The sequence below is a fragment of the Puma concolor genome, chromosome C1, assembly GCF_028749965.1.
Source record: "Puma concolor isolate L17-30 chromosome C1, mPumCon1.1.hap2, whole genome shotgun sequence".
Classification (NCBI taxonomy): domain Eukaryota; kingdom Metazoa; phylum Chordata; class Mammalia; order Carnivora; family Felidae; genus Puma; species Puma concolor.
The window spans coordinates 8561864-8584404 of record NC_141674.1 but is presented as its reverse complement, the minus strand read 5'-3'; the positions used below and the strand labels follow the sequence as shown (position 1 = coordinate 8584404).

General features: G+C 54.2%; 1 protein-coding gene and 1 non-coding gene across 2 annotated transcripts in view; one reads left to right on the top strand and one right to left on the bottom strand.

Moving 5' to 3' along the window:
• Positions 1-3884: 3884 nt before the first annotated feature.
• Positions 3885-4068, top strand: LOC112849122 (small nucleolar RNA SNORA73 family). The gene has a single exon (XR_003222553.1). It is a non-coding gene; the product is annotated as a small nucleolar RNA SNORA73 family (small nucleolar RNA).
• Positions 4069-12321: 8253 nt separating this feature from the next.
• DRAXIN (dorsal inhibitory axon guidance protein) overlaps positions 12322-22541 on the bottom strand; it is a 24507-nt gene continuing 14287 nt past the window's right edge. The window contains exons 3-7 of the mRNA XM_086715680.1: positions 20723-20913; positions 19877-19988; positions 19348-19437; positions 18430-18519; positions 12322-14661 (exon numbers count right to left, since the gene is read on the bottom strand). Coding sequence (XP_086571806.1) covers positions 14549-14661; positions 18430-18519; positions 19348-19437; positions 19877-19988; positions 20723-20913 — 596 coding nt within the window. The 3' untranslated portion in view covers positions 12322-14548. The remainder of the gene's footprint in view (positions 14662-18429; positions 18520-19347; positions 19438-19876; positions 19989-20722; positions 20914-22541) is intronic.

Below are 22541 nucleotides of genomic sequence, written 5' to 3'. Positions count from 1 at the left end.
TGCAGTCCCAGCAAGGATAGGCTGGATACAGAAGGCCAGGCCTAGTCTGGGAGAGGGCTCAGAGGAACCTAGCTAAAATTTGATCACGGATAGTGTCTTTGTGAAGGTAAAATGCCCAGAACAGTGCCTACCACTTAGTAAGTGAGCAATACACATGAGCTGTTGTTATTAGCGATACAGAAGGTTATTATCACTATACTGCTTGGGGCCCACCTGAGTCAGTATACCAAAAGCTAGCTGGAAAATCTAGCTGGAAAACCAGCAGAAAACCTACAGGACACAACTGTCTCCAGAAAGAAGAAGACTGGAGAGAAAAAGATTTTATCTAAACACTGTCTGCCCCTCAGCTGTAAATGGAAAGAATTGAGGAAGGAAAGGGCCATCTTACCTGGCACCCCTCTTAGACTGTTGACCACCCTCTCCCCAACCCAGACAGGAACATTAATTCTCCCTACCTCCATCCCCCTCCCCACCTCATCCTTCCCCCATAACCAGAGAAAATTTTCATTTGGAGAGCACCAGCTTCCATTAGAGTCACTTGGGGTAAGGGACCCCCTCGGATGCGTCTGAGTGCTTGTTCTCGCTTTTAGGAGGGAGAAACCTCATGGGAGGCTACAAAACTACCTGGGATTGGCGGTGGGGGGTGAGGCGTGGGAGGGTCCTGAGATCAAATCAAGACACATCCTCTGGAAGCGTCTGGGTGGCTCAGTCAGTCGGTTAAGCATTTTCGACTCAGGTCATAATCTCACGGTTCATGGGATCCAGCCCCAACTGGGACTTTGTGCTGCTTGGGATTCTCTCTCCCTCTCTCTGCCCCACGCCTGCACACACACACTCTTCCTCCAAATACACAAACATTTAAAAAACAAAACAAAACAAGACACATACTCTCTCCGGACATGAAGGGAGACTTTTGCAAGACTCCAGGGCCCATTGGCCTAATTTAATGCCCTTTTGGAGACGCAGTCCTCCAGCCCAGGGGGCAGAGAAGTGCAAACTGGCCACCGTGGTTGAGAGCTGGTAAACGGCTACACCTCGTTTGATATTTTGGGATTTAGCACACAGCGGAACAGGTGTTTGAATCCCGATTTTGCCACTTACTGTTTGAACTTGGGCAAGTTGCTTCACCTCTCTGTGTTTTAGTTTTTGCAAGTGTAAGAGGAAGATCGTAATGGTAACTTCCTCAAAGGGTTGTCAGTAATTAATACATAAAAAGCGTTTAGAATAGTGCCTGGCAGATAGTAAGCACTAAATCAGGATTGGCTGCTATTGTCATTAAGTATTAGTTATTGTTAATTATTGCTGTTGGATACCGAGAAGAGAGTAATTCCTCAATAAATGGTGGATATTATAACACTATATTATTATTTATCAATTTTTTTTTTCTAAGAAAAAGTCCCCATCCACCTGAGATCCTAGAGGTGTTTCATCCAAGCCTGTAGGGGTGTAATAAGACTGCAATCCCATTAGAAGGAGAAAATAAAGGGGCGCCTGGGTGGCTCAGTCGGTTGAGCATCCGACTTCGGCTCAGGTCACGATCTCGCGGTCCGTGAGTTCGAGCCCTGCGTCGGGCTCTGTGCTGACAGCTCAGAGCCTGGAGCCTGTTTCAGATACTGTGTCTCCCTCTTTCTCTGACCCTCCCCCGTTCATGCTCTGTCTCTCTCTCTGTCTCAAAAATAAATAAAAAAATTTAAAAAAAAAAGAAGGAGAAAATAAAAAACAAATCCTAGGATTAAGACTGACATTTATTAAGTACTTATTTTGTGGCCCACGGTGTGAAAAGCGTTCTGTAGTAAATGCTCACAATGACCCCATGGTGTAGGTGCTATCCCGATCCTTATTTACAGTAAGATGATTGAGGTTAAGAGAAGTTGGAAAGATTATCCAAATCACTGGTGGGTATGAAACTGGCCTGGGGACCGAGGAGGTCTGGCTCTGGGACCCTCCCTGACATTCAGCCCCTCAGTTCCACTGCCTCCATCTTGGGAGGGAAAATACAGCCCAGGCTGGGATGCAAAGGACAGAGGGAGGCGAGGAGGCAAGATAGATTGCGGATGAAGCACAAGGCTGGGTCTGTGGAAGGTCCTTGCCGCTCACACAGTGACACTGCATTCATCCCGACCAGCTGGGGCCAGAGGCATGGGGGAGGGGGCAGAAGACCCAGCTGGCTGGGGTTGGGGGGGGGGGGGTAGCTCATAGGAACAAAGGAAAGTGACTATTCTCAAAGGAGTCAGAGTTTCTGCCATGACCCAGTCCCGACTATGGAAGGACAAATGCCCCCCTCCCCAAATCCTATCCCACAAGGCTTTGGGGTCATAGCTTTAGTGAGCACAGTTTTGGAACTCAAGTTTAAATCTGTCGCATCCCTCACCAACCGTGTGTGCCTCAGCCAAGTTTTATCTTTGCACTTTCAGTACAGAGAGAGACATGAAGAACACCGAGTCATTCATTCATTCATTCATTCATTCATTCAGGGGAGAGTTATGGAACACCTGTTTGGGTAAACATCTGGGAGCAGAATGACCAGATCATACGGCAGGTCATATTTACCTTTTGAAGAAATTGCCAGGCCGCTTTCCAAGGTGATTGCAGCGTCCTATCTTTTATTCCCCGTAGCACTTATCACTGTCGGAAGGTGTTGCCCTATCAGTGTACTTGCTTACTGCTTATGATCTGCACCCCCCCCCCCCAAATAGACTGTAAGCTCCAGGAGGGTGTGACATCCTCAGTGCCCAGCCCCCTGCCTGATGCCTAGTAGGCACTCAGGGAATGGACAGACATACACCAACTGAACGAATATGTGTGCCCCCACCCCCCATCACAGACATCTGAAAGACCTGCCGCCCAACCCCCTGCTTATCCTCAGCGTCAGGCTCCGTCCAGGAAGCCGCTGGGTCAGTGGCGCTAGTTGTGGGTGATGCAGATAACAGATAAAACACTTAAGGCAGCGGGGGGGGGGGGGGGGGGGGGGGGGGGGGAGGGGCTCTGGGGTGGCTCAGTGGGTTAAGCGTCAGACATCAGCTCAGGCAGGTCATGATCTCACGGTCCGTGGGTTTGAGCCCCGCGTCGGGCTCTGTGCTACCAGCTCGGAGGCTGGAGCCTGCTGTGTCTCCCTCTCTCTCTGCCCCTCCCCTGCTCATACTCTCTCTCTCTCTCTCTCAGAAATAAATAATAAAGATTAAAAACATTAAAAAAACCACGCCTAAGGCAGAGAAGCTACTGGGACTCCATTTTGGAAAGGCTCATCATGGCTTTAATCCTCACTAGGGTAGAAACTTCTACTTTGTTGATGGAAACATTGTTACAGTTTGGATGACTTAACCCAAGTTGCAATTAGCAAAGCTTGCATGGGAGCCCTGTAAAGAAAACCTGCGAACCCGCATTGAGGTCTGTCTTTGGGGGCCAAGGATTCCGTCCCAGGTACAAGCCCTTTCCGTGATTTTGGAGATGAAGGTGGGCATATGTACCCCCCCCATACTCCTAGAACAATGAGGCACGGATCAGGTGGATGAACCCGAAAGAGTCAACAGTAATGGCTGGTCTTTATTTTTTTTATTAAATTTTTTTTTAATGTTTATTTGTTTTTGAGAGAGAGAGAGAGACAGAGCACAAGTGGGGGAGGGGCAGAGAGAGAGGGAGGCACAGAATCCGAAGCAGGCTCCAGGCTCCGAGCTGTCAGAGCCCGAAGCGGGGCTCGAACCCACAAATTGTGAGATCATGACCGGAGCTGAAGTTTGACGCTTAACCTGACGCTTAACTGACTGAGCCATGACCGGTTTATAAATAGGCTTTCCTCAAATTCACTTGTGTGGTATGGGATGGGGGGAAAGGTGAAATCTCTGGAGAACGTTTTGAGGGGGTGATGCTGTTTAATCAGAGGCATTGCCACGTGGGTATCCCGGGAGGTCGCTCTCCCCGGGTGCCGTCCGGGTGACATAGGGAGCATAGGGGCTCAGCCCCGTGATGTTAAAGATGAAGCCGGGTCTACAGTCTCCACTTGAATATTCCTATGGCTTCTCAGAGCCCTGTGGACGGTGACTGAGGGGACAAACCATGCAGGAAACATCTAACAAGAAAAAAAGAAATGGGGCACCTGGGTGGCTCAATCAGTTGAGCGTCCAACTTCAGCTCAGGTCATGATCTCACGGTTTGTGAGTTCGAGTTCGAGCCCCACGTCCGGCTCTGCTCTCAGCACAGAGCCTACCTTGGATCCTCTGTCTCCCTCCCTGCCGCTCCCCTGCTCGTGCTCTCTCTCAAAAATAAATAAAGTTAAAAAAAAAATAAAGCAAGGCTCTATCTGCTCTGTTTTTCTGCTACGCCCCCTTCACTCCTGTTCTACACTTTGCCTCTGAACAAGCCAAAGAAGCGATGTTCCCACTTCTAGGGGGGAAGCAAAAAAGCTTTGTCCTAGGCCTCAAACACCTGAGAACACCTAAGAGGAGCCAGATCCCAAACAGGTTCCAGGGCATCAGCTTCGAACAAACCCCGGCTGATGTTGACATCAACACCTCCTCCCTCCGGTGGTTTATAAAATAGTTCCTGTTATTCGCCCATCACGCACCTCATCTTTGATCGGACCCTACCCTGGATTCCCGAAGGAACGAACACGTACCCTAGACTCCTTTCCAGTATAACCCACGCCCCCGCCCCCACTCGAAGCAACGGGGAGACTCACTCTCCTTTGGTTTCCGCATCTCCCAGACACTCCCATCTGTTACACTCTGTCACTCATGCTATTCATTAAACTAAACTCTGCTTTCACTCTCTCTGGCATGCATTTGATTTCTATCCTGCGCAGAGCCAAGGACTCTCTTGGCTGGGTCTGCGGCGCACTACCCCCCCCCCCCCCCCCCCCCCCGCCCCACTCTGGGTTCTTAGTCCCGGCCTGCCTGCGTCAGAACCACAGCCATCGCTTTCCCAGGGTTGCTTGCTCCTTTGGGTAAAGGTGGGTGTTTTTGGATCCCTGCCTTGCCTCCTCCTGGCACAGCTCCTGGAACTTCATAAATGCTCAGTAGGCAAATAGCTACCCTCCTGCTGTGAAGAAAACCACAAGTGTCTTTCAGCGTCTCCCAGCACGTCTGGGCCCACAGTGAATGCTTTTGGAACAGATGCACCGGGGAAGACCCCTTTGATGGGGAGCAGTGCCCATCCCCCCCTTTCCTACTAGCAAAGACCTCGGCATTTCAGCCTGCTGCCCACCACCTTCCCAGCTTCGACACCCTCCCCTCCCCAGCGCTGCCACTTTGCATCTATGACACTTAATCCCTCCGCATTTTTTTCTGCATCGAGACAATGGGGACAGTGATAATCAGTCCCCTGGCGCTGTGTGAGGCACAAAGGAGGCTCCGAATATGAAAAGGTTTGGAGATGATTTCCCCCTGTCCTTCAGTTCTTAACCCACGGGAGGCCCACCGTTGTGAGGGGGTGCAGCCACTTCCTTTCCCAAGGGGGTAAATCCAGCTGGAAGAAAGAGAGCAGAGAACATCACGGAAACACCGTCTGGAAGTCACATGCGCCTGTCACAATGCAGAGCCCTCCGCAAGAAGCACATTAGAGAAGGGTCTGGAAGCAGAGCCATGGCCCCTGGTGGCACATCCCCCTGGGGGGCTTTGATCTGGAGACCCGTCCTCCAGGGCACGTGTTAGCTTGTCACATGTAACCTGCCAGCTCTGTGTTTCTCGGCCTGAGGTCTGGCGGGGTTGGGGAAGGCGTGGGAGTTTTGTGGGTCAGTGCTGGCCTTTGGATCTGCGGCTATACTCTTCTTTCTCCTTCTGAGGGCCAGCTGCTGCCCACCGACTACAGGAAACGGGGCAGGAGCTGATGGAACCGAACGGAACCCTGTAGGACTGGGGTGGGAGTGGCTCTCTTGGGCTCCCAGACTTCATTCCCTGTCTTCAGCCCGGTCCTCGGTTGATGCGCGTACCGAAACTGTCAAATGCCATTATGACTCACCAGTAAAATCACTGTGTCCACAGCACCATTTACTCAGAGCCAGGAAGGGGACATGGTCCCGGGGGGAGGCATGTGCCCAGAGGGAGTCAGGTTGGATGATCCTGCTACATCCCTGTTCCTGGATTTTCTGGAGGTGCCTGGACATTGCTGGGAGGTGGGAGAGGCCTCCACTCTAGAGGACACGTTTGTTTTTTGTGATTAGTCAAAGGGGGACTGATTCCAGGGTATTTGTCCCATTGGCACACAATTCGAACTTACAGCAGCATCCATGGCTGACTTTTAGAGGCCCCGGTCAGGCTCCTTGAAGACTCTCCCTTGAGCCTTAAAATGAAGCCCGTAATTCCTGATGGCCCTATAGCTTTGCCACCTCATCAGGGTCCTAAGAAAATTACTGCGGGTGAGCCCCACCCTGGGAAGGCCCTGCCAGACACGTAGCGATAGTACCCTGTCCCTCCAGACACGCGTGTGCTCAAGTCAGGCATCGGAGAACACAGAGCGCTCCATGGAACCCTTGGCGAGCGTGGGAAAGGCAGAAAAGGAAACTGTGTCCGGTTCCAGGAAACAGGTTGTGTTCGACAACAGCCAGAGGGAAAGCGCACTGAAGAGGCTGTGTTGCCCAAGACAGAGCCACGGCGCCCCTCCCCGCGGCTCTATCTGTCCCATGGCATTTTCTTCATTCGCCTCGTCCATACTCCAGCAACCCTCTTTATGCCATCGTGGTTGTGCGTTCCCAGGCTCTCACTATGCACCCCCTGCCTCCCACTGCCTGTCCTGTCCTGGCCTCAGTTCAGGCTGTCGCCTCTTTCCCCGTCAGGCTTCTCATCTCTCCACGTGCTCGGGGTGGAATTTCAAGAAAGGCATTTGAGGGCTCTGGCTGCACCTTGCTGATGGCTCAGATACACGCACAAGGCCAGTTATGGGCCCTGGGCCCTGCAGCCCCCAAGATACCTATCTGCCGTGGGGGGTTATCCTGGTGTTTGCTTTCACCCCCTTCTGCTGGGCCAGCTCAGAACCAAATGGCTTTTGGGTCCAGGTCTGCGGCAGACTCTCGGAGGTCTCCCGTTCCTTGCCGGGGGACAGTAAGGGAGGCTGTGAGCCATGCAGGGGGAGGGATCACAAAAAGGAAGCAGGGACTGGGGTCAGGCAGGGTATCTCCGCAGGTTTCACCAGTTGGGAAGCCCCTGAGAGGGAATCTCAACCCCCTCCCCCTCCACACCGCGGGGCCTTCTAGAAGGCAGCATGGTGAGGGCATGATCTTTGGTTCTGGCAGCCCAGGGCTGGGGCCTGCCTGGCAGAACTCCTGTCCCCTGCTGGCCCTGCAAGCAGCCTTGGTGATGCCTGATGCACCGTGCAGCTCCTGTGACCCGGGGTCTGGGTGGGGGTGGGTGGGAGTGACCAACCCCTAGTAGGTGCTCAGCAAACTTGTGGCATTTGGGAGACAATGTGAAATCAGGGGGACATAATCGAGTTTTGGAGTAGGAAAGACCTGGGTGGGGTCCCCGATACATCTACTTAGTTTTCCTGCTCTGAAAAAGGGGCTCTAATAATACCTAGCTACACAAGAGGAGGGTGCTTCTGGCAGTGAGGACCGCCTGGTAGATAGAGGCCACAGTTGTGTTTGGACGAATGTGTTCCCTCTCTAAACATGACTTCTGCTTTGTGCCAGGCACTGACACAAGGTCAAGGCTGGGGCATGGAGAGACAGTTCAGGACCACCATGCACAGAGCTGCCCAGGCTGCCCTGCTGGACTGACCAATCACCAGTGGGGAAGGGTCCCAGGTGTCCCGCCATGGTCCCCCAGGCACAAACATGTGGGTTTCAGGATACACCATCCTGGAGGGGGAGGGTGCAGAGAAAGGAGTTTCTCTGTTTAGCCATTTGCCTACGCAAGTGTCCATCACACCACCTTCCCCCATCCCACGCCCGCCAGGATTTCACGTCCTGAGACTAGGACGGGTGTGTCCGCTTACGTAACAGATGGCAGTCACTGCTGCCATCTGGCACTCAAGCTGGCAAAGCAGTGAGGGAGCCCAGAACCTCGAGACACACCAAAGACAACTCTACCACGTGCCCAGGTGCTATGATCCAGAGCTGGAGAGCTGAGCTTCGCCTCTCCGTCACGGTCAGCTTCCTGTGTCATCTTGGCCAGCGGGAGTATGTGAGGATTTCATCACACACTAATCTAGGTGCCGCTGTGAAGGCATTTTGCAGATTCGGTCAACATCTACAAGCAGGTGACTTCAAGGAAAGGAGAGTACCTTCAATAATGTGGGTGGGCCTCATCCAACCAGTTGAAGGCCTTAAGAGCAAAGACTGAAGTCTCAGAGCAGAAGAAATGTGGTCTCAAGACCGTCATATCAACTCCTGCCTGAGTTTCTGGCCAGTTGGCCTGCCCCATGGATTTTAGACTTGCTGGCCCCTATAATAGGGTGAGCGAGTTCCTTAAAATAAATCTGTATAAATAGATACAGAGAGAAAAGAGATATATAAATACACAAAGATATATAAATACAAATATGCTATTGGTTCTGTTTCTCTGGAGAACCTGGCCAATACACCCCGCCGTCCAGCTACCTGATCCCCTGAGGGCAGCACCCAGGCTGCCGGCAGAGAGCTGAAATCCCTGTGGCCTTGAGTTCAACTGGCCTTGACTCCTCATTTCAGTACTGCTCTAACCCCTCATCAGTAGAAATGGATTTGAGTAGACATCCCAGGGCAGGAGGGGTTTGTAAAAGCCTAGCATACCTTTCTGCAACCATGGACCCAGGGGTCAGCAGTATAGGTTTGGGGGTTGGCAAACCATAGATCATGGGCAGATCCAGCCTGCTGCTCTTTTGTATGAATAAAGTTTTATTGGAACACAGCCATGCTCATGCATTTGTGTATATTCATTCACAGCGTTGTCTGTGGCTGCCTTGCCCTGCAGTGGCAGAGCTGAGCTGCTGGGCCAGCAAGGGGAGGACTTTTGAAGCTTAGACGAAATGGAACTTTTTGGGCTTGATTCCCTAAAACCATCCCCAGAGAGAGGTTCGCCAGCTACTTGGGGCCTGAGTGGGGGAGGAAAGTGAGTTCTCAGGAAGATCTGATGAAGCAATTCTCATACCTAGGGCAAGGGGCTTATCAAACATGCAGATTCCCAAGACCCACCCTGAGAGATTCTGAGTCACAGGCCCGAGTGGAGCTCAGAAACCTGGGTTTTCTCCCTAGAGGATCCTGATGCTGGGAATCCCAGGCCCATGCTGTGGGAAACCTTGGATTAGGGTGTTTCCCCCATCCAGGCTGCAGAAGCCAGTCCCTCAGTGGTGCCTGGGCAGGAAGCGCCCCACAGGGACACCAGGCCCTTAAGAGCATCCCATATTGGGGCCCCTGGGTGGCTGAGTCAGTCAGGCGTCTGACTTCAGCTCAGGTCATGATCTCAGGGTTCAAGCCCCGCATTGGGCTCTCTACTGTCGCACAGAGCCCACTTCAGATCTTCTGTCTGCCTCTCTCTGCCCCTCCCCAGCTCACGCTCTCTCTCTCTTTCTCAAAAATAATAAAATAAGCATTAAAAAAAAAAAAAAGGGCATCCCATGTCTGTGGTTACCCCGGCCCCCAGGAGAGTCTGGACCCTGGCTGGCTTCAGGATGTGGAGTCCCCTACAGCTGTTACACAGTCTTGGTCTGTATTATGATCAGCCAGGCCTAGCAGGGCCTGGTCCGTGGAGCCGGGCAGCAGTGGCTGGAGCTGCCACAGAGATAAGAGACGTCTTTCCTGGTGTTAAGCCAGGCCACTCCCTGGCCAATTCATGCCCTTTCCCATGATGGCATTTGAGCCTGCTTAGATGGCGGCGCTTTGTTCCTTTCCATCCTGCTGAAGCTGGCGTCTGCTGTTCTCTACACGTGGCCACCCAGACCCTGAATGAGGGCCAGCCTGCTGTGACGAGCCTTGTGATCTCTTTGGGACCTCAGCTACCCCAACCCTAAAATGGAGAGGGAGGTCAAAATATGACATTCCCACCCAGAGGCCTAAAGGGTCACGATGAGGTCCAGGTGAGGACAGAGACTGTCTCGTTTCCCGCTGAGCTCAGAGCAAATGCGCAAAGATGTGGCTGAGGAAATGCTAGACTTCCGGTCCCCTCCAAACGCCCCGCGTGAGCTCCCTGCCTCTGCACACACAGATCATCTCCTGGAGAGTCAGAGAGAGACAAGAAAGCAGCTAATGAACCATTGGCTCTTTATTTACAGCTCACGGGAGCACATGCAACACGTCATCACGGGACTACAAGGGCCTGACACCTCCCCCCCTCCCCCTGCTGCCCCCACACTTTAAAGAGGAACCACAGCACCCCAGGGAAGTTCCCAAGAGTCAGAAAACCCAATGACTGAGGGCTCCAGGCCCAGGTGCTCCGCTTGATTTCCTCTGAAAATAGACCAGTTCCAGCCCTGCCAGGGCCTCAGAGCCTGGGGGTTTGTCCACCGCTGGTTATTAACTAGGCAAACCAGATCTCAGATCTGCCAACTCACACACCCAAATGCAAAGGCTCTGAATTAGCTAAAAGTCCCAGACCATCCAACTTTTCTGTTTCCCCCTATACATCCTAGACACGTGTCTCTCAAACTCAATCGTGCACAAGAACAGCCTGGGTCTTGTTAAAATCCAGACAGCCGTGCCCCCCTGCCACAAATTTTGGTTCAGCGGACCTGGGGTGGGCTCGGGATCCCACACTTCTATCAAGCTTCCAGGTGACGCCATGCTGCTGGTCCAGGACCACATGGTGAGTAAGGAGGGACTAGGGAGCCTCTTGCACCCAGAAGAGGCCGAGGATCCTATATCAGATGACCTGTCCTGACTTAGGATTCAGAAAACACATTCCCTGCAATGAAAGTCCCTGGTTTTGCAAACCAGTTCCTGCTGCCCCCTAACCCCCTCCCCCACGCTCCTCACTGTCTCCCATGAGAGGAAAGGTCATCGTGGAGGTGATGGTGCCAGTGCCGTGAAATCCCCAGTAAGGAGCCTAAGTGGTTTGCTTTCTGGCTCCTCCCAGTGTCCCTTCCAGCGCCCACTTTCCTTGCTGTTCTGTTGTCTTACAGAGATGTCTTTGTAGGTTCCGTGTATGTTCACTGACTCTCCTGCTGCAAAGCGGGTCCATTTCCAAGGAGCTGTGGGCCCACCATCTCAACACTAGATTTTACTGGGTGTGTTGAATATGGCTTAGAGTAAGGATCCGTCTGGGGGGAGGAAGGGGTTGTGGCTTTGGATTTGACTTGTGGTTCCTGTCATTCCTCAAGGGGCAACTGAAGCCGTCACGTTCCCTATGAGGTTCGGCCCTCACGTCCTCTGACCCTCAGCCCATTCCCAGCAGGCTGGGGAGCCACTCTTGGCATCGTTGGACAAATCCCAGAAAGGAGTCACGTGGGAAACGTGGGCACCTCTGGGGAATGGCGTAAGACTCCGAAGAAGGAATGCAGAAGGGCACAAGCCACCCAACAAGCAGCTATTGGTTTCCACTTGACCTCCTGCTCCGCTCTCCCTCTGGTTGTATTTAAATTGATGAACCTGTATTGCAATGCCACTTAACACCTCTTCCAGCTCAGCCTCAGTGCAGGAATCTGTACATGGCTGCCTCTGGCTGAGTCCAGAATAGGTTTCCAAACTTCTTTGACCACAGAACCCTGCCCTCTCTTTTCTAAAGGAGCATCTCCTGGCCCCAGTGTTCCAGGGGAAGGAGCCTGAACGGTGACTTTGAAATGATCCTTGAGTATATGATGGATCATCGTCAAAGAACAGAACGCCTACTAATACTATCCTAGGAAACAAATTAGCCCACACTGGGGGCTTATTATGTGCCTGGCACTATTCTAAACATGCTCTAAGGATTTTACGTTTACTTCTGGCAACAACTCTGTGAAGGGAGAGTCATTAACTCAGTTTACAGATGAGGAAATCAAGGCACAAGTAACTTTCCTAAGGTCGCCAAGGTGGTAAGAGGTGGAGCGGGCTGTTTGCTACCAGCTGCACTCCCACAGTCAAGAGGACAAGGGCAGAGTTCAGGCCCGGTTGTACATTAGAGTTGCCTGGGGGAGCCTTGGACACAAACGAAGCCCAGACGCAACCCAGATCAATGAAACCAGCACTGGTGCCACTCTGCCGGTGGGCCGGGGCATCAGTACCTTGGAAAGCTCCCCATATTCTTCTAACATGAAGCCAAGTTTGAGACCAGTGACTGTAGCAGGAACCTGTAAACTAGCGCCCGTGGGCCAAATCCAACCCACCACCTGCTTTGGGATAATCTGCCAGTTAAGAGAGGTTTTTACATTCATAAATGGGTTTTAGAAGATCAAATGAAGGCTAATAGCTTGTGACATGTGAAAATTATATGAAATTCAAACCTCAGTGTCCACAAATTGTTTTATTGGAACACAGCCTAAAATATTTAAGTGCCCTTTATGGTAAAAAGTTTGCTGAATCCTGGATTAGGGAGAATTGACTTCTGTACCAGCGAAAGAAATGTAAGATAGACCTAAGGAAGAACTTCCTGGCAGAGGGGTTTGTTAAACACAGGGGGCTCTGGGATCCCTAACTCTGGTGTTAGGAGCTTTGCACCCACAGACCACCTTGCAACCGCGACATGCAGGTAGCTAGGGCAAAGAGCTAGACTCCTCTGAATTTCCAACCGTGGAACTCCCCTAGTAGACAGGGATAGTTCCATGGGGCCTTCTGTGTTTTCCATTGCTGATGTCCCCGGGCCATCCTATTAGCCCCCAGACACAAGCGATGCCAGACATAAGCAATGCTGTGCTTCCTGCCTGCAGCCACCCCCTTAGGGTTCAATCACAATCTCAGATCAGCCACCCCAAGTGAAGCACACACAGCACGGGCGTTGTCTGGTCTTAGACAAAACTGCTGGTGGATTTGATTTCCAAATAGCCGGCTTTGATCTCTTTCAGTTCCCCTGCCCCGCCCCCACGCCCAAGATTCCTTTGCCCATAGAACTTGAAAAGGGAGAAATGAGCAAGGATATTTGGTTTCTCCTAGATCTGTCTGCTATGCTTGGTGCCAGACCTCTGACCCTGACTGATTTTCCCAATGGAGTAAACAGCCCTGGCATCACGGGTATGGTCCCTCTGGCAGGTGTCCAGGCCAGCGAGGAATTTGGACAGGGAACGCTTTTGTCATTTGCAACCTGGTTTGCCCTGGACCAGAGGGCTGACCAAGAATGAGGTGCCAGGTGTGTATAGGGGGGATTTAAGTGGCTCTCCTGAAGTGGCCCTTAGAGCCAGATCTGCTGGGAGAGATGTTCTGAGGGCATCGTGGGTCTAGCTTATGGGGGGGGGGGGGCAGGTAGTTTCAGACAGCACCTTGACCTCAGAGGTACCTCAACTCCTCAGTAGGCTTTGCTGCAGAAGTGTGGTGTGGGGGTCTAGAGATGTCTGTGGGAGGCCTGGAAACCACTAAGGCAGCATGCAAAATGGGTGCATATTTTGAGTCCATATTGGCATTCGATTCTCAAAGGGCATGAACCACAGAAGCTTAAGAAGCTATCAGGGCAATGGCAAAGCGCATGTCCTGGGACATGCACTCTTGTTTCCCCCAAACACATCGTATCTCAGAATACCAACTCCCAGAGGGCAGCGACCAATCTTCCCAAGTCATGCCTTACCGGCAAGCGGGAGCTTAATGCATGTTTTGTTTTTAAAGATGATACACCTTTGTCCAGGGAAGGAAGAGAACAGTTAGTTTTTGCAGACTTCATCACAGGGAAAGGAACTGCCAGGGAATGCTTCTTTCCCACTGAAAGCCCTGGAGAACCTGGGATAAATCCTTGGTTGTGGACAAGCAACCACCCTTTGGGCCTGGGGAACCCGACAGGCTTGGCCTGGGTTCAAATCCCGGCTCTGGCGTTTACTCCCTAGGACCTGGGTGCTCTCAGTGGGGTCCCCATCAGCATCAGCAGCATGCCCCCCCCCTCAGAGCTTGTTAAAAATGCAGAAGCGACTGAGCCAGAATCTGCATTTGAGCCAGATCTCCCCGGGGGGGTTCTTACACAGGTTAAGGTTTGAGGAGCATTGATCTGGGACCCTGGACAAGTCATAACTAACTCTGCCTCGGTTTTCCTCACCTATAAAACGGTGATAATGCCCACTCTGAAAGGTCATTGTGATAACTAAGAGAGATAACGTATGGCATGCATTTAGCACAGTGCCAGGTACGGCAGGGGTGTTCCCGCGTTCACCTCCTCGGGTTCTCTGCCTCTGGGAGTGGTCCCTTTACGCGCTCAGAAACCTCTCCATTGCAGTGCTGAGGTCGGGCAGTAGAGGGCAGTCTCGACATTGCCATCGCGGAGTACGCGGTTCCCCCCGGGGCCGCGGGGGCCTCGTGGGTCCTCCGGAGGCCGGGAGGTGGGCGCAGGTGTGCCGCAGCTCGGCTCCTGGGCGGGGGCGGTTCGCCCAGGGCTCCCCTGCCAGGGCTGAGTGTCCTGGGCTGGCGCCTGCAGCCTCGATCATCTAGTCCCCATCCGATCTCGCACTGCTAGTTCTGAACAAATTGCCCGGCTTCTCCAAACCTCGGTGCGCGCGCGGTCCCCAGGCCGGCGGGGAGGCGCCTCGCGCAGAGCCGCTAGACGTTGATGAAGGATCCCTGGTCGCCGTTGGCCGTCTCCGGCTCCACGCAGCGCCCCTTCCTCCGTGTGACCCTGCGGTTCCGGTGGAATTTGGCATAGCAGCGCAGCCCTGAGCGAAGAGAGTGAAGGGGGTCAGGGGGGCCCACCGCCAGGGCCTGCCCCTTCCTTCCCGGCATCGCATCCTCTGGGACCCCCGCCCCCACCGCCCCGCACACTTTCACCTCCCCTTCTTTGTGCTGCCCTAAAACCCACCCACTCAACACACGGCAGCCCGAGTGGGCTTAGAAAAGACAATGGGCGGGGGGTGGGGGGGGGGGAGGAAGGATGCAGAGACGGAGCACAGGGGCTGTTCGGGGCCGTGAAGCTGTTCTGTGATACTGGAATGGTGGACACATGATGCATTTATCAAAACCCGTGGAATGCTCAATGCCGAGAGTGAACCGAATGCAAACCATGGGCTTTATCAAGACAGTTCTTCAATTGTAAAGAGCATACCACACTAATGCAAGATAACAGGGGAAACCATGCAGGGAGGTGGGGGGAGAGGGCACAGGAGAACTGTATTTTCTGTGCAAGTTTTCTGTAATCCCAAAGCTGCTAAAAAAGATGGTCTATTAAAAAATGTGTAAAGGGATGCAGATTCTGCCCTCCCCTATAAACCTCCTGTGGCTCCCCCTGGTACTCAAATAGAAATCCAAACTTCCCACTCTGGCTTACAAGACCACCTGGGACCTGGACCCGCCTCCCGTCTGCCCTCTTCACTTCCCACTCTCCTCTTCACCAACTCCAGCCACACTCAGTCTTCTTGCTTTTCCTCAACACCCAGTCCTGCTCTGCCCCAGGGCCTTTGCACTTGCTTTTCTCTTAGCCAGAATCCCTTTCCCAAGCTCTCTGCATCCCTGGCTCCTTCACAGCCTTCACGTCTCAGAGACCCTCCCTGACCACCCAAATTAAAGTCAGTGTGGCCCTTCTGGCCCACCAGTGGGAGGGTTTCTTAGCTGAAGCTCTCTCTGTCATGGCCACCAGCATCTACTGGGATACACGGCAGGTAGATGTATTTTTCATTTAAGGCCTCAGAAGGCCACATCCTCCTGGTGGTGGGAGGTGGAAAGAGATGTGAGTGTGGCCTGAGCAATCCCACCACTTCAGGTTAGGAGTGACCTCAGGGAGAGAGGACATTGCTACTTTAAGATTCACTTATGTCACCATCCAGAGAATAAAGGAGCAAGCTGCTGGGTAGAGTTTGTGCTTAGTGGCCTAGAATTTACACCTGGGTCACTGGGCTTCCAGACCTGTGGCCACACAAGTGACACTTGGAAAGGGGAGGGGATTCATGAGCAGGAGTACTAGGTTCCCACAGAAGCCCCTTCAGAACCCTCCAGAACCCAGGCTGGCCCTGACTGCTGGACTTAAGCCCTGGGCCCCGTGTTCAGCATTTCAGGATCTCTCAGAGGCCCTCAGGACTCTTGGTCCTCAGGAGGGTTCCTGGCCACCGCCTAGATCCCTCTGGTGTGGCATCTTGGTGACAGCCGCCTCCTGGACCATCTTTAATGAGCTGCCTGAGTTGTCACTTCTGTTCTTTTTTTTTCTGGAGCCTGAGTCTCCCAGGAGGAAGCAAGCGTTCCTTCCAGGACCGACCAGTGCCAGAGGGATGAGAGGAAAGGAGCAGATGGGGCTTTGGATGCCGACATATCTTCCGGATGCCTGGAAAGCTGCCCCCTCCCGCCTGAAGTCCAGGGGTGGAAAGAAGGAAGGATTCCTGGACGGTGGGGCCACCCCCTGAGCACCCGGCCAGGCACCAACCAGGCAGGTGCAGCTCAGCAGGGCCGCATCCCCCCCACCTGGGCGCTCGGGGTTGGACCTGGAGGCCAAGGATTGAGATCGGACCTCAGAAGTGTTCTGGCCAACCTGGACTGGAGTGCCCTCCTGCCGGCTCCATACCTCAGCCTCCTGCTCTGTGAAATGGGTCCCCAACCCTGCCTACACGTAACAGAAGGCAGTTTCCCTGCACCCTCCCCACCCTGCCTTCTCCTCACCTCCCTGTCGGTCCTGTCTATCTCCACTCCTGTCCCTCAGCATCCTGCAGCAGGGACCATGTCACTCTCCCACCTAACACCTGCCTACGACTTCCAATTCTAACTCAAACAAGGCTGACAACGTCCCGTGCGATCCTCCCCGCTAGCTTCTCCCACCCGGCCCTTGGGCCACCTTCTCTGTTGGCCACTGTATGCCGGGCCCACTCAAACACACCAGCCTTGTTCCTGCCCACGGTCCTCGCCTTTGGCCTGCTTCTTGCCTGGGGGTCTCTCTCCTGCTTCTTGCCTGGGGCTCTCTCTCCGTCCCCACACCCTCCATCTTCCGGAGGCTGGTCCCCACTGTCCCCTCCAGTCTGTCCTTCCTAAAACAAATCTGATCCTCATCAGACCACCTGGATTATTTTCTTTACAGCCCTTATTACTTTCTAAAGACACCTTATCTCTTTATTTGCTTCGTATCCGCTCATCCCATTAGAATGGAATCCATGGGTGCCCTTTGCCGGTTCTCTTCGCCGCTGAATCTCGAGTGTCCAGAACGGTACCTGACACTCAATAAATATTTCTTGACTTGGGGATGCCTGGGTGGCTCAGTCCGTTGGGCGTACGGCTCTTGATCTCGACTCAGGTCATGATCTCACAGTTTGTGAGATCGAGCCCTGCGCTGGGCTCTGCACTGACAGTGTGGAGCCTGCTTGGGATTCTCTCTCTTCCCCCCTCTCGCTCTGCCCCTCCCCTGCTTGTTCTCTTTCTCTTCCAAAGCAAACAAACAAAATATTTCTTGACTGACTAGACCCGTGTAGCTGTATTGCTTTCACCGCAGATAATTTTTGAGGCTAATCTGGGTAAAAACAGGGCTTGTATCTCAGGATGGTCCGTAGAGGGACTGAGACCAAATTCTCCCACTCAGAACACGTGAACACTGATTAGCTAGTGAATGGTACCGAGCAACTATTGTTCACATTTGGTATTTTATCTTTAAAAGCGTACTTCTCTTTTAGAGAGATATACTGAACTAATCACAGGTGAAATATCTGTAAACTCCCAAGAGTTGCTTCAAAATCATACTGGGAACTGAGTTCAGGGGAGAAGTGGCACAGATGGGCAGTGAGTCTGTAAATCCTGATGCAGAATGATGGGAAATCACTCTGGGGGGCTAGTGGTTGTAATAATGATTTCTAACACGTATGTTTGAAATGTTTCAGAATACAAAATTAAAAGCATTCCCCTACTTTTCTGGCTGTGTGAGTTCGGGCAAGTCACTTAACCTCTCTGTGCCTCGGTTTGCTTATGTGCGGAAGGGGGATCATAATAGCTCCCTTTCCCGGGACGCTTGTGCGGATTATGGGAGATGGCGTGAGTGAAGTTCTCGGCACAAGAGCCCGGCACAGCGGGGCGCACCTGGGCAGGTGGGAGCTCAGAAGAGTTAAGGACGTAGCTGGCCAAGTGCATCCTCCCCTGGGACAGTGCTGGGAAATCCACCCCACCCCTTGTTATCACACTTGGAAGGCCTCCCCAGGGATAGAATTCTGGTATGAAAGTACCAGCCTTCTCAGATGTGATCTTATTTAAAGAGATGCACGCCTCTCCTCCCTTCTCCCACCTCCAGATCACAGGAGATCATGCCAGCTTGTATTTCAAGAGGTGAGAAAAGCACATCTGAGAACCGATGCCAGGAATCAAGACTAAATGAGTTCACAGATTGGGAAGGCACCGAGCAAAGCTGTTCTTGCTCATGTTTTCAGCTCCCAAGGCCCTCTTCCACCCTCTCCTTGGCCGCAGGCCTCTCTGCCCACCCTCTTCAGAGCCCAGGGGACCCCCGCCCCCCAGGAGTGCGGGCTCACCTTCCATACACATGCAATCATCAAAGCATTTGTTGTTGAGGCCGCGGTTGTGGGGCGTGCAGAGATGTTCCCGAAGGTCACAGCAGCTCCCTGCTCACACAGCAAGTGCGCGGTCAGCCACGCTTCCCCGGACCCTCCCACCGCCGAGCCCGCCGTCCCACTAGACAGGAGATCCATCATCTCCGTGGCAGGGCCGTGGCCCGGCAGGGTGGGCCATCTGGTGCGCAAGGCTCCCTACTGGGACCACCTATGGATGCCATGGCCGAGGCCCCCCAGGGGCGGGTGACAGAGACCCCAGCTGCCCCAGATGGGCAATTGATAGAGCACGGGCAGAGCGAAGGCGGTGTGGGATGGCCTCCCAGGGACAGGGGGCAGAGCAGCTGGGGGGGGGGGTGTGGAGCTGGGAGGGGCTTCAGGGACCATTGCTGCCAAGGTCCACTTTGACAGATGGGAAAACTGAAGCCCCTCCCCCCCGCCGCCTGCCTCGGGGGAGCAGCAGGGGGGTGGGGGGGTGGGGGGGCCAAGGTAGACCCGAGACAGGGCTTTGCCCACCACACACCGAGCCAGCTGTTAGGAAGACTGTCCAGCTGACCCCAAATCAAGCCTTTTCTTTGCACTCAGGGTGAAAACTATGTGTTGCAGAGGAAACGGCCTGTCCGGGAGCTGGTGGTCTAAACACTGGGGATGACAGGGTCCCTTTCCCTGGGTTGCTATGAGGAGCAAATAAAGTACAACAGCGCCACTCAGGAAAGAGGTAGCTCAGGTTTTTGTTATTTCTCTCCCTTTTAGGGCCACGGACCCACAGGCCCTGCTCACGTGCCTGGGAACGTCCCCACACCCGTGCAGCCTCCCCTCCACCACCCCAACCCTGACCCTGCACCCAGCCGTGTGCCCTGGAGGCGGATGCTGGCTCCGTACCTGGCAGGCAGTCTTGATGATGGTCGCACGGCTCACCCTCAGCCGGTGACGTTCCGTTACCATCGCTGGAGAGTTTAGCCCAGTGTTTCTCTGGCAACGAGAAGTTCCGCTGTCAGAAGCTGACGCCAAGCAGAGCAGAGAGACTCGGCACGGGGGTGCCGGGGACTGGGTGCTCACACTGCCCCCTGTACGGTGTGGCGTGGACAGGACTGTCTACCTCGCTCTCTCTGCCTTCGTCTTCTCCTCTCTAAAATGGGCTCAACAGCAGGATGGACCTAACAGTTTTGTTTTGTTTTGTTTTGTTTTGTTTTTTCGGGTAAAATGAGCTGGTAGAGGAAAACGTTTGCCGTGTGATCGGCACCTGGGAACAGCCTTTGCCTTGTGGATGTCAGTGCCAATTTAGACGCCACGCCCTCCCACTCTGGACACCTGTAGGTCAGGCTGGGCTCACTGGGGCCCCCACCGTGACAGACAGTGAGGGGGGTGAGGGAGAACCCAGGAGTGGGGGTGGAGGGCTGGGCGGACGTACCTTTCTTCTTTGCAGAGGGCCAGACCTCAGGTTTCAAGTCTTCATAATCGGTCCAGTCGAACAAGGCCATGTCCAGTGTGGGCATCACCTCCCCATCAGGCCTGGGCTGAGCCTGCAGGAGGGACATGGAGAGGAGGGAGCCTGGAGCTCCCAACAGGTGCGAGTCGAAACATGGGACCCCAGAACCAGGGGGTTAAGGAAGGGCTCCTTAAGAGGCCAGCTCGTCCTCTGCTGGGCAGCCTGGAATCCCAGCCCTGGGGACACGGGGACAGCTGCCTAAGCAGTTCTCTCACTCTGCAGCCACCACCCCAGTGGGATGGTATTAATGCAGACAGGTGAGTTATCCGCCAGGCCCCTGAGGGAGGGACTGGGAAGGCATTCGTGCCTGCTCAGGGTTTCTACACCTATGCAGCCGGGGAGTTGGGTGAAGCCCAGCCACTCGCTTTCCTGTCCCTTCTCTCCTCTGACAAGTCATTGGCTCTGTAGCACCGCGAGGCTGCCGCTCAGTTCACCTCGCAGCCAGCGGTCTCGGGGCTGGATCAGTGCACAAGGACGTGTTGGTACGTGTGAAAATTTTTCCCCGAGGTCCCTGCTCTTTTCCATGTGGACCCGGTGTGCTGAGCTGGCACCTGCTCTCTTGCCTGTCCCTGGAGTGAACCCTAGGACCACTTTGTCTCGGACAGTAGCAGCGCTTTTAGCACAGAGCGTCTGCCGGGCTGCAGCTGAGTTGGACAGGCATCAGGAGACCTGGTCTGCCTCTAGCCCCGGTGGCCTCATCCCGCTCCCTCCCACCCCTGTGCCTCAGTCTCCCTAAATATACGATGAGGCTCTTCTGGGGCCCCTTACCTGGGGCCACAGGGATGTGACAGGCAGGACCAGGGACTCTTCTGTGGCAGGTGCTGCCTCAAAGGTGGTTAGGTAGAGGATGGTGGGGGCCAGGCTGGTGGAGGATTCCTCCATCGTGGCATCCGGTGCCTGGTCTTCGGACGGCTCTGCCTTCTTCATCAGGGAGCTAGGACCTCGGACCAAGGCTCGGCCTGAGACACGGAGTGGGAAACACAGGAGCTTTATCTGCTCACCACCCTGTGTCAACCCACAGCACAACTCACATTTCCATCTGCAAACAAGGAGGCAGCAGGGACTATGTGACAAGCCATGGGCTCAGCCAACACTCCTGTTGCCCACCTTCCTGGGGAGGTGGAAACGAGGGACTGGGGTGGTGGGGAGAGAGGAGGGAGGTCTTGAATGAACTTGCAGTGTTGCCGCCAGGAGGCAGCCCAAGGATGCGCTCTCTAAAGCAGCATTCTGGCCAGTTCAAGTCAGGTTAGCGGATACAGCCGGGGCCGTAAGTGCAACAAGTGGGAACTGGTGGGATTGACCACAGAAGGCTTCCCGGAAGAGGTGAGGTGTGACTAGGAGAGGCTGAGAGGCACTGCAATGGGGAGAGGTCTTTGAGATGGTGAGATCCACAGTTTGTCACGTACAAGCAAGGGCTTCCTATGTGGTGATAACCATCGCCCTGTTATATGCTGGGTCCTTCCTTACAAGCATTATTTCATCTAACCACACGGTAGGAACTCTTAGGAGATGGGTGCTCCTTCAGGCTTCATCTCTGGGGGGGGTGGTGTGGACACGGAAGCACAGAGAGGTTAGGCAACTTGCCTCAGGACACACAGCTAGGGGACAGCAGAGCCTGCATTCAAACACAGGTCCATCTGACCACGAGGCCGATGCTTTTGGCCACAGATGCCACCCCCCAAGACCCGTGGGCATTGGGGTAAGTTGAGTGTGAGGGGACAGTGTGCAGGATTGGAGGTGGTCAGGAACAAAGGGGCTCTGAGAGAAGCTGGAGGCCCCGGGCTCACCCTTGCCTCTTTTTTCTTGGGCAAGATCTGACTTTGATTGGGTCAGTCGGGGCCACCCCACCCTCCGGAAACAAACCCCAGAGAGTAGAAAGGGGACTTAGGGACCATTGAATTCACTCCATTCATTTTACAGACAAGGCAACTGGGGCCCAGTCAGCCAGAGCTCCCCAGCAGGTCGGCAGTACTGGGCCTGGCCTCTAGCACTGTCCCCTCCTCCACTCACCCGCCACACCGACTCTCTTGGGGTGGGGGATGGGGGCCCTTGGTCCGATGGAGCTGGGGCCTGGAGTTGAGCCAGGATGAGTTCATGCCTTGTGAGTCCTTGAGGATGCCAGCCTCCCCCACCCAACCTGACCGTGACCTCCAAGGGGGTGGGAGGCTGAGTCTAAGCGGGGATCTCTCGACTGTGTTCTGTCCACTCGGGGGGTTTCAGGAGGCCTAGCAAGGAAGACCCCAGCGGTTGCAGGAGGTGGGGGTGCCCAGCCTCCATCACGCTCCTCTTGGAGAACAACTGCCCCACATTTGTGGCACTTGGTCGGCCCCTGGTGGCCTTGGGGCCAGGTCAGGCAGGAGGAGCTGCCTGGGCCCAGCTGTTGGGACATGTTTGTTCAGGGACTGAGTGGGCAAAGGAGGTGGCGGCCGGGGCCAGGGGGCGGCTAGGCCCTCACGGGGATTTGGGGATGTGGGAGAAACTTAAAGAAGGTGACCAGGGCCGCGGGAGAGCACCCCAAGAGACAAACAGGACAGAGGCAGGAGGGATAAGGACGCCACGTCTCTCCCTGGGTCATCCGTGTCCGGGT